Source organism: Arvicanthis niloticus, chromosome 22 (genome assembly GCF_011762505.2).
Source record: "Arvicanthis niloticus isolate mArvNil1 chromosome 22, mArvNil1.pat.X, whole genome shotgun sequence".
NCBI lineage: Eukaryota > Metazoa > Chordata > Mammalia > Rodentia > Muridae > Arvicanthis > Arvicanthis niloticus.
The window spans coordinates 51,484,536-51,496,960 of NC_133429.1; the positions used below are offsets into that span (position 1 = coordinate 51,484,536).

General features: G+C 33.1%; 1 protein-coding gene across 1 annotated transcript; it reads right to left on the minus strand.

The window, feature by feature from the left end:
- Window positions 1–237: 237 nt before the first annotated feature.
- On the minus strand, window positions 238–6,421 carry LOC143436440 (olfactory receptor 6C74-like). Its single transcript, XM_076920813.1, has 3 exons — window positions 6,268–6,421; window positions 4,319–4,449; window positions 238–2,895 (listed from the first exon to the last, which is right to left on the minus strand). Exon 3 carries the CDS (start codon window positions 2,872–2,874, stop codon window positions 1,936–1,938), a length of 939 nt encoding a protein of 312 aa, XP_076776928.1. The 5' UTR covers window positions 2,875–2,895; window positions 4,319–4,449; window positions 6,268–6,421; the 3' UTR covers window positions 238–1,935.
- Between the last annotated feature and the right edge of the window lie 6,004 nt (window positions 6,422–12,425).

Consider the following 12,425-nt stretch of genomic DNA (forward strand, 5'->3'; position numbering starts at 1 on the left):
TGAAACTGAAAATGTTTTACAGCACTAAAATGTTTACAGATTAAAAATACAGTGATGATAAATTTAATATATTTATAAAAGAGTTAATAAATAAAACATCTGTTAAAATACTGTGTATTATCCTTAACTTTTAAAGAGTCTCATTAGGATACAGAAATTTAATTTTGAGTATCCAATAGAGTTTAACTTATAACTAAAAAAATCTTGTAAAAAGATTTTATTTTTGAAATGCTTTGGTTTAATTACTGGGATTTATGTGAACATACAAAGATGTTTTTATAAGTGTCATTCTGTAAATGTACTTTACATACAGGTCTGTTTTGTACAATATATAATTAATTTCAGCAGCTATAGTTATACACTTGTGCACATATATGCATATGTAATAATAATATAAACAGAGGCTGTGAACATTTGAATGGGAAGAGAAATGAAAGGAATTAGAGAAAAAAGTGAGATGGGAGTGTATTTTAATCTTGTTTTGATTAAAATGTATAAAACTAATAAATACATTGAGTTAGCATTCTTCCTTTTATATTTTTGAAATTATAATATAATCAGATCAATTATGGCTTCCCTTTTCTCCTGTCATACATTTTCAAATAACTCTCTTACACTCTCTAAAAATTATGGTCTTTTAATTTTTACATGTACATCATATAAATATTGGAATTGTATACATATACATATATAAATACATCATGAAGTTTTTACTTCAGTATTAGCAAGTCTGTTGGTGTTTTTCTTATTCAGGTCATGTTTAGTTAGACATATTGATCAGACTTCTAAATATTTGCCTTTGTATTCATAGGTCACTATTCTTGATCCCTTTTAAGAAAACTTATCTTCTCAACGTGCAGAAACTATTATGGAAGACAAAGGTGGATGAAAATCTAGAACTGTGGAGCCCAGTCCCAGTGGATATGTCTACAGCAGAACTGCTACACTTAAGGTTCAAAGTTTCATGCAGAATAGAGGACAAATATTCATAAAAATCAGAAGACATTGAAGTTTACTATAAGACTGTCCCTCCCAGAAATGTCAAAAGCTGTGCTCATTCACTCCCACCAACATGGCTGCTTCAGGATTGTTTGTGTTTAGTAAATATTTAAAAACAATTTCCAGCAAACTTAAAGAATATTTTACATCAAAAAATTCATCAATTAAAAAATTTCCAAAAATGCATATATATACATGTATATGCACACATATATATATATATATATTTCATTGCTAAACACATTTGCTCTTAAAAAACAAAAAAATCAACTTCTAAAGTATAAATGCAAATTCAACCAGAAAGAAATTAAGTGATTATTTTTGATGGAAAGTTTGACAACTTCTGAAAACTCTTGTATACTGTGAGTATCAAAAGTGATGGAAAGAAGCTGATATAACATTCTCTTAAGTAAAATACACATTGAAATTGGCAAAATACAAGTTGATATTATTTTACCTTCTTTGTACATGGCCATAAATATGTGGTAGTATATATTTAAAATATAATAACTTAAACATTATACATTTATTAAATATAATTTGAAATCATTTTTAAATTTTAAGTGAAATTTAAAATGAAAATGTGTTAGTTTTGGTGAAGTTAAGGAATCACATTCAGGTTTTCTGCTTTCTGTGTGGGCATTCTAGTACTAAGTCTTATTGCAAGTCACAACCAGAATTCTAAAAGATCACAAAGACATTGAAAAATGTACATTCAACTTCTATATATCTATGAGAATGGGTAATTTGAATATCTCTATTGGAAAATATAGAAGAAAATTGCATGCTCACATCAAAGAATTTCACTGAAAAAGTAGCTTGAAATGATGTATGGTCAAAATAACAAATGTCAAAAAGGGAAAATCCTCTTCAAAATTCTGCAAATAGGATATGAATCTCCATTCTTCATTTGCTTTATGTAATTAAATAAAATAATCATTTCCTTGAGAAAGATTCAATCCTGTGTACTGTATTAATGAATGCCTTTTTCACTTGCTGATTCCTCAAGGTGTAGATAAAAGGATTCAGAAGTGGAGCCACTGAGGTATTGAGCACAGAAATTCCCTTGGAAATAGATACTCTCTGCTTGACTGATGGTTTAACGTACATGAAGATGCAGCTGCCATATGAGAGGGATATCACAATCATGTGAGAAGAGCATGTAGAGAAAGCCTTCTTCCTCTGTTCGGTTGAAGGAATTTTTAGAATTGTCATAGCAATGTAGGTATAGGATATGATCACCATTACCAGTGTGAGTAAGAGTGTCACCAAAGCTGAGACAAATCCCATTGTCTCCAGGAGCTGTGTGTCTGTACAAGAAATCTGAAGGAGTGGAGTTGTGTCACAGTAGAAATGATCAACAATGTTGGAAGCACAGAAGTCAAGATCTAAGCCTAACACGAGTGGTGGAAAGATGACAAAAAAGCCAGCAAGCCAACAACTGAGGACCAGCTGCACACAGACTTTACTGTTCATGATGGTCATATAGTGCAGGGGCTTGCAGATGGCTACATACCTGTCATAGGACATGGCTGCCAGCAAATAAAATTCTGATGCTCCAAATAAGAAAGCAAAAAACACTTGAGTCACACAATTACCATAAGAAATGGTTTTGTCTCCTGTTGCCATGATAACAAGCAATTTGGGAATGCATGTAGTAGTGTAGGAAAACTCTAAGAAAGAAAAATTCCGAAGGAAAAAATACATGGGTGTCTTCAGGTGAGTATCCACCAGTGTGAGTGTGATAATGGTCAGATTCCCAGTGATGCTGAGCAGATAGGTAAGAAGCAGAAAGATGAATAACACAACTTTCCACTGTGGGTCATCAGTCAAACCTGCTAGGATGAAAAGTGTCACCCTTGTATGGTTCTTCATTGTGACCCTCTGTCAGCTTGTCTAAATAAAGTGTGGGGAAGGAGGTTATAATAATGAACTATAATAATGATACATAATCCCGAAGTACCATTAACATTTCAAAAGATAATTCCCAAAAAGAGCAACATCTCCAAAGAGGGCTGTACCAGAAAAAAAGGTTTTTCACAGCTTCATTGTATCTGGACAGAAATCAAAGTGACTGATATATAATTTTAATTGTGAATAACTTATATAATGCTATTCTTTGTTCATCATCTCTTATATGAACACATATGGGGAAATTAAAGGAACTGAAATATATTTCATTTTACTTGCTGAAATCTTAAAATTTGGATGTTAGTTCCTTTCTCTCTTTAATTAAAGAGGTTTGGTTGAATAAAATCTTAAAAGTTTATATTCAAATACAAAGTCACTTGAAGCTCAACCTTGTGTATTTTCAGCTCTCCCCCTTTCATCCTTTCAGTTCCCCTACAGGTACAGGTAACTCCTCTCTCTCTCTCTCTCTCTCTCTCTCTCTCTATCTCTCTCTCTCTCTCTCTCTGTCTCTGTCTCTCTCTCTCTCTCTGTCTCTCTCTCTCTCTGTCTCTCTGTCTCTTTCACACACAAACAGAGAGAGAAAGACAGAGACAGAGATAGAGAGACACAGAGAGAGAAAGTGGTGGCAGAGTCTATGCACATAAGGATACACATATCCTCTTCATATCTTAATTTAATATACTATCATCAATTACCATAACTAATCAAGTTGAATACTATTACTGCTATCGTTACTGTGTTCTGGTTTCTGAAGTCTAAATGAAGCTTAGGAAATAATTTCCCTTGCCGTTTAATTAATATTTTAATTGCTTTAATTTCTATCGTTACCTTATACTCTATACACTCAACTGCAATACCAAGTTGGGTAAAGTCACTGTTAATAAACTATTGTGTTTGTTGTCGGCAGTGGCAATATTGAAAATGGAACCAGTATTATAAATTAATATTGAGGTAGAAAAGATAAAAATGCAAATATAGAAATATGGGTTCTGTTGGATTGTAGAGGCAGGGAATATCAAGGCAAAGCAATGTGGAAATATATTGAGATAAAGATTTTTATTGATGAATCATGAACTTGGAGAATAAAAGATTAGTGAACCTAAATTATTAAGTAAGAGAAACTGTTAAGTGTAAACATTTTCTCCATCATTTAGTAATTCTTTGACTAAATATTTAGACCATCAAGGATTTTGAGATCTGTATTGTCTGCAAAGTAGACCTGAGTTTCAAAAGCACAATGTATCATTGGGTAAATTAACAAGTTTTAGGAAATATGTAAACTACCTCTGGTTACCCTTCAGGTAAAAAGATGTTAAGGAACTGAGGGCACAGATCATTATTGCAGTCCTTCTGTAGTTTGAATATGGTACCAGGTTTGAAACTTATCATGAAAAGAGTTTGTACATACCTCCAGAGGGTTAAATAACAAGTAGATAACTATGTAGTATATTTTGACAATGGTATTAAGAAATTAAATTGTGACTTGTGCCAGGGAAACAGATCAGCGCCTTTCTCAGCCATCATCAGAGAAACTTTCTCCTGCAACAGATGGGAACAAACACAGAGACTCAGAGCCAGACATAATAGACTGAGAGACTTAAGAACACTCTGCACTAATTGATATGCCTATATAAAAACACTCCTGGCAGAGCTCAGTGAACCTCAAGAAAGAAGAGATAGAAAGAGTGTAAGAGCCAGACAAAATGGGGGAAAACAGGAGAACAAGGTTCTTTAAGTCAATGAAGACAGTTTATATGAACTCACAGAGACTCAAGTAGCAAGCACAGGGCCTGCATAGGTTTGGAATAAATCATATCTATTTATCTGTGTGTCTGTCTCTCTATCTGTCTATCTATGTATCCTATCCTTCTATCTATCTATCTATCTATCTATCTATCTATCTATCTATCTATCTATCTATCTATCCTATCCTTCTATCTATCTATCTATCTATCTATCTATCTATCTATCATCTATCTATCTATCTATCTATCTATCTATCTATCTATCTATCTATCATCTATCATCTATCTACCTATCTGTCTATCTATAATCTATTATATTAGCTGTAGTGTTTTTATGAATTTCCTTCGTGTAGGACCAATTGGGTCTCTATTTCTTGTTCCTTTTCTTCGTCTCTTTTCCTTCTCTTTGTTTGGCTTGATTTCAATATGTTAGTTTTTGTTTTATTCTTTAAAGCTCATTTTATTATAAACAATAAAAGTTAACCCTTCCCTAAAAGAAATTAAAGTATTTGTTTTTTGCACAGCTAGCATACTGAAGATGTCAATTAAAAGTAACAATATCTCTAGAGAAAATTCTCTCCTGAGGAATTTTAATCATCAAATACATGAACAAATTAAATTTTTATAATTGTCATAATAGTATATGATAATACTTTATTTCTTAAGACTAACAAGTAGTTCACTTACAATCTCTGAAATACACATAAATATGAATAAAATATTTTAATACTAATTTATTTATTTAATACTAATTTATTTAAATTGTTTAATATAAACAATAAAATAGCTATTCAAGGACAAATTAAACTACTTTACTTTTTTAAACATCAGGGATGTTTCAAGGAAAATAACTCTGGACTTTATCTTAGGTGTAAGGTTAAGACAAGATACTCCAAGAAGAGAAAGTAGCCTGAATAGAAGAAATGTGGGGGACTCTACATATCCTTTGGAATAAGGAGCAGAGTTGTTATATCCACAATAACAAGGAAAAAGAAATGTTATTTCCATAGACCATTTCTTTTACATTCAAATGATTGTGAAGATATCTCTAACAGAGTTCCCCGATTTACACAAAGAGCCCCATGACAGGAATGACAGCTAAAACACAAAAATTTGAAGTTCCACACTTAAGAGCATAGTTCTGTTGAACTTCAACAGTTACATTCAGAAACTATTCCTGGACATGCTATGCCAAAATAAAGACTACACTAGAAATTGAATTTATGAATAAAACTTCATTTATATTATCAATCATGAATATAAATTTAATATTAATAAAATTTCATTTTTAAATTATCAAGTCTGCCTTCATCTTTTTATTCCTCTTGAGAGAAATTTAAAAAGTTGAATAAAAATACCATGATGCTTAAAACAATAAAACAATAACAAAAAATAAGTTACAATAGACAGACAGAAGGAATTATTATATTTAAATTTACCCAATATCAATTGCTTTAATTTTTTTTAATCCAAAATCAATTTGTCAAAAATCTTATAAATACAGAGATGAACTGGGAATATAAGGAGAATACCTTAAAAGAATATATGCACAGTCATACTTTGACAAAGTGTTCTGAGTCCTTATATTTAAATGTCCTACCAGAATACTGACCTGAACACAGAAACTATTATCCTCTCTGAATTTGTCTGACTCTAATTCAGTCTATAGCTTGTTTTTGTTACTGTGAGAGTAATCTTCATTGCCTAATTTATTTCAGAATTTTAGTTAATTGTGTATTGTAAGTCACTTTCTACTCATTACTCACATTGCCACCAAATGAATTAATCATGGTATTCAGGAATTTTCCCAATATTATTGCTTAGGTTAGAGAGTCAAAAGGGAATAAAAACTCTTGTGAGATTTTGAGGTCTGCACCAACATTTCCCAAGGAAATATGAGATTTTATGCTATGCAAATGTTTTCCCCAGACAAAACTGTTTAAAATGATGCACCTTTAAAGACTATAAACTATCTCTCCAAAAACCCATTTGCATGCCCTACTATACTATACTATGCTATATACTGAAAAAAAAGCAAACCAAACAAAAACTGTTGTTTTTATGAAACTTCAGTATTGTTGGACTCTGTTATATATCTTTACTCAAGATCAAGTAATTATAAAGCAACTGGTTTTGTTTTAGCTGATGTTTCTGAAGAGTGGGATCCCCATTTTAATCCAGTGGCCTCATAACAACAGCTTCATTGTTCTTTATCTGGTGATGGAGAACAGAAGTAAAGGAGCTCAGGTAGAGGGAAAGAGTTGTCATAATGAACCCACTCCTATAAATAATGGGTTAATTTACTTCAATTATCCAAGCCCATGTCTCAGTCCCACCTCCTAACACCTATGCATTGAGGAACTAAGGTTCTGACATAGGAGCATCAGAGGACTAACTCAAGTATTAACAGATTATTATGGTCAATTTTCCACCCAATTGTAATCCAGACTGATTTCAGTTTTCACTTATGTCAAAGGATGTATTCATCTTTCCCTGGAATAGAATCTTACACTTTTAATACATTTTTGTAGACCTCCAACTTCCCTTGACTACTACCCAGGAAGATGAGTTGAGGAACAACTTACAAGTTAATTTATTGGTTTTTCTGATGAAGAGCTGAACACATCATTCAGATGAATTTCTGGTTCTATGTATTCATAAAATCTTCTCAAATATTGACAGTGGCAGAGCTTTTAAATATTTTTATAATAATTTCTCATTTCTGAAACTTCATAGGAATGAAGCCATGAGGTCTATATCATTTTAACCCTCCCCTCTCTTATTAAATAACATATTTAAAATTCATCATGCATTGGATGGTTTTTGATTCTTTGTCAAAGATCAAGTGACCATAGGTGTGTTGGTTTAATTCTGTGTCTTCAATTCTATTTCATGGATCTATCTGTCTGTCTCTGTACCAATACCATGCTTTTTTTTTTAATCACTATTGCTCTATAGCAGAGCTTTAGGTCAGGCATGGTGATTTCCCCCAGAAGTTCTCTTAGTGTTGAGAATATATTTTGCTATCCTAGGTTTTTGTTATTTCAAAAATTTTCTCAATCTTGTTAAGCACCAGAATGTTTTTACCATTGTGTCTTTCTAGTTTAGTTTGAATTCAAGATGTGTGGTGTCTTCTGAATTGTAATCTTTGGGCCATGCATGCTAACTGAGTGTTTCTATTTCAGTGAAAACATCTATAAGAATTTCCATAGGATTTTACATTGAATACATACATCATTTTCTGCAAAGTTGTCATGTAAAAATATTGTCTTCTTGTAGGCGCCTGCAGCTACAGGAACTGGGTTCACCTGAAAGGAAGGCTGGGAATGAAAGGGGAATGGAAGGTGAGATAAAATATGGGGTCAAGACAACATATTCTGAACAAGGCCTGAAGTTTAATATTTTGCTTTCACATATATAGGGAAAGCCCTACCCCCAGAGTCTCCTCTTGTTTCAGCCCAATGGCTGGGCGAGGGTATAGCAGCCCAGAGGGGTCAAGGCAAGCTCAGGGGTCAAGGCAAGCTCAGCAGGTGGTCCATTCTTCTAGCTCCTGTAGCAGACTGCAGGTCTGCAGGAGGCAATGCCTTCTAAGTCCTATTGTTTGTTTGATCTATGCTCAAGGCTGTGGGGAGTGCACAGTTCCCCTCTTAATTTTTTAAGATGACAGTGCCAATATCTGGACAGGGCACAAAGTTTCATCCCGTCTAGGGTCTCGAGTGGCTGGGCAACTGTGTCTGGCTTCGGTCGGTGTCTATATTACTTCTATATTACCCGTCTTTGAGGAAAACATACATAGCATATTGATGTATGCCCCCCTGCCTTAGGTTTATAGGAGCTTAAGAACACTCTTACCCATCTTTGACTAACAGGTCATCATTGGCACACTCTTTAGTCCAAGACCACATTCAGTCCAAAGGACCTGTGGGCAAGTACTAGATGCAATTTTTCACAGCAATATGTAACTGCCAGGATGAATAGCTGAACTTGCTAAGAGCTATCCTGTGTGAGGGCAATCAATCTGCTTAAAATACAAGGTTCAAAGGTTAAAAGCAACATGATTATCCAAGCAATGTAGAAAATAAGGTTGAGAGCAGAAATGTTCCAGTATCTAATCTAACTGCTAAATAGCAGGGATCAGACACAAGTCTAGCCACCAGGTATACAGTGGGTAGCTTTATGTAATGATAAAAACACTCTCAAGTAAAAGAGGAGACTACATGACAGGTTAAATCAGCTGACCGAATTTGAGCCATCTTCATCATTAGAATCATAATTATTAGGCTCAAGATCTGTGTCCACTTGATGAACCAGTCTTTAAGGCAGCCATCGGGATCCATTCTCTTTTTCTGAAAAAATAAAGACTAACCCATGACCTCAAACTAAAACAGGGTCGGGACCACACCAAGTATTAGTTAAGGGGTCTCTCTATATGACCTAGGCAAATGAGCTTGAAGTGACTGGATGCCAGTGGCAATTCGCTGCAGACTAACCTTTAGCATCAGTTTGCAGAAAATTTAAAACAAATAAGACAAAAGCAAGGTGTGCTTTTGGAGACATTGGGGGGTATAATTCCCCTTTCTAGTTTAAAAAAGCCAATTTTTCAGAGTTTCTTGCAAAACCAGGGAAGAAGCACCATTAGCTGCTTTTTCTACACTCAGAGAGTTATGAAGATATTATTTTAAAGTTTCATAATCTCTCTTTCACAATTTCTTGTCCTTGAGGATAATAAGGAATATTAGTAATATTAAATTGTCAACAAAACATCTCAAATGTTTAACTGTAGTCAAATAACTGCAATAGCCAGTTCCATTACTTATCTTAGTCTAATATGGAACACCAAGCACAGGAAAATAATATATGCAATAACTAATTATATTTTTAATTGCTTCTCTTGTTAAAGTAGTTGCAACTAGAAAGCTTAAAAGGTGTCAAGTCACATGTACATGCTTTAATTTTTTTTAAATCAAAATAAGTGACATCTATTTGCCAAAACTGATTATGTATATGTCCTCAAGGCTTAACACCATTATGAAAAAATTGAAGATACTGAGAACAAGTTTTTTCAATTTAACTTGCATACTTTCTAGAAATGTCAAATTTTGATGTTGTAAAGAGTAAGATTGTATGGCCAATTATTTCTGAAAGGCCTATAATCTGCCTAGTATACAAATCTGCCCTGGCATTGCCCTGGGGTTCAGACAATCTAATGACCCTTTAAATGTCTTATAAAGTTAAGAAACAGTACATGTTTCTTAAATTAAGCTATATTTTTATAAATAAATATAAAATTTGAGAATTAGCAATATCTAAAAAAGGAACACCTTTAAGCAATTATAAATCATAGCCATATACTGGCTATGAGTATATAAATTGAAAGCTTGAGTTTTCAGCATTTCAAACAATGTGTTATGGCTACAACACATAATTTAATTATTTGTGCTGAAGTAGGAGAAACTCAAAAAAAAAAAAAAAAAACCATGTGATCTAATTACATATACTGCCTTCTCAATAGATGAGACATCTGTAAACACAGTAAATACAGCAAACATCTTTTCTATGGGCTGCATGCATAGTAAATTTACAGGAAATATAAAAGCATGCATAGAGAAAAACTGTAACATCTTGTCTTTTGGAAAATGATCATCAAATTTGCCTAAAAAGTTTGCCATGTAATAGGCAAAATATTATTTTTAGGATGTTCAAACTTTACTTGTAGATGAAGAAAGATAAATCCACATTAATGGTTTCTTTTTGCCAAAGGGCTGCTGTGAGCACATGAGTAGCAATAATGCAAATAGCCAACAATTGTTCATAGTCTATATAATTTATCTGTTGATAACTTACAGCTTACTCTACTTTCAGCAAAGGTATCTCTCCTTTATTAGTTAATTGTCAAGGGGAATTAGGACTTGCATCCCCCTTGACAATATCAAACAGAGGTTCAAATCCTCCTATTGTAAGTTTAAGATGAGGTTTTAGCCAATTAATATCTCTTAACAACTTTTGAAAATCATTAAATGCAGATCAAATTAGAAGCAAACCATTTTCTTTTTGCATGTACACCTGCAAGCCAGAAAACGGCACTAGATCCCATGACAAATGGTTGTGAGCCACCATGTGGTTACTGGGAATTCAACTCATATTTTTAGTTATGAGTCTAGCCTTTAATGGCTGAGCCATCTCTCTAGCCCCAACTATTTATTTTTATTGGAATTTTCTGTGCCACAATCTGCTTAGGATATAACTGAGGTCTCAAATATTGAAAAGATATTGTCTTTGAGTCTTTTCTGGAGCAACAAGTACTCCAAAATTTTAAAGCTCGCTATATGGGAGCAAAGGCTTGCAGAAAAGCTCCTTCAGAGAGATCAGCTAATAAAATATCATACAATGAATAATATACACTAAAAGATTAAAACTCTTAATTTCTAGTATCAAAACAACAACAATTTTTCATATATATATATATATATATATATATATATATATATAGGCAATTAACCATTCTTTGAGGCAAACCTTTCTAACAATATCACTGCATGGTTCTCAAAAATTATGAGCAAATTTACTGAAGGCAAACCTCCCACCTTTACTAGAAATGTAAAGGAATGGTATAAAAACAATCTTCTAGATCTATAATAATTCTATATGTATTTACTGGAAAGGCAGCTGGAGTAGGCAAGTCAGGCTGTAATGCCCCATTAGTTTCATAAACTTTAAGTTTGAAATTTGTTTTGGATTAATTCAGTAACCAATCTTTTTTAGCTGAGTGAGAGTATCAGATAAAGGCCAAGCTAAAGGCAACCTTGTCATCTAATAATTGTTATATAAATTAAGATTAGGTTTCTTGCTAGTAATATATTGAACCCAATATACATTGGAGGAACCAAAGCCATCTCGTCCTTTCTCATTCTTAACAAATTTGGAAGAAAGCAGATGCAAAGGAACAAAAACAAATTGAACATTTTTTTTACCAGCATGTATAATTACAATGTCATTGGGGAAGCAGGCATAATTTAAATTTCTCCAGCATAATCATAATTCTTGGCCCATAGACTTTTTGTTGTGAATGTCTTTGGGTCTTAGATTTACCCCTCCCCTGCAAGAAACAAGCAAGGCAAAAAATAAATTCCAGAAAACACCTTTCTAGGAGCTGGTCATAAAGACCCAGGACAAAAGGAATGTTTGTCACCCAAGCTTCTGCTGAGCTCAGTCTGCATTGTCTTAACCCAAATGTAAATATTCTTGGCCTGTTTTCTGAGGCCTGACCCAAAGACTAGGCCTATACTGTGCTGCAGGGTGTTTTGTTTTGTTTTGTTGTTTTTTAACTTTAATTTAACTCTATGTGCTGTATCTTTTTCTCTATAAACATGGGTGAGTCAAAAAAACAAAATCCCAAACTCACGATTGAACTGCCAACTGTAGCCATGGAATATTGGCAGTTTAACTATATTTTTAAGCATCTTTTGCAACATTAGAGTATAACCATAATTTTAAGAAACAAAACCAATTTTTAATGATGTAAACAATCTATTTTCTCTAAAATCAAAACCAAGTAGATTATCTTTATATTACAAAGTTTTGCTACCAGTTTTTATATATGAATGCATGATAGTGCAGCTTTTAATACCTCACTAAAGAGATATTGTTCTTAAATCTTATCTTTATACATCTGTTTTCTAAATGACTCCAACCTTGAGTTTCCAATCTTAAGCCAACTTTTTGTTACCAAGGTTACAAATTTTTAATCATACCCAATAACTTATAGGCCAA

Bases quoted from the DNA above. Each gene is read 5' to 3' on its own strand.
- LOC143436440 (XM_076920813.1), bottom strand. From the start codon at position 2,874: ATGAAGAACCATACAAGGGTGACACTTTTCATCCTAGCAGGTTTGACT.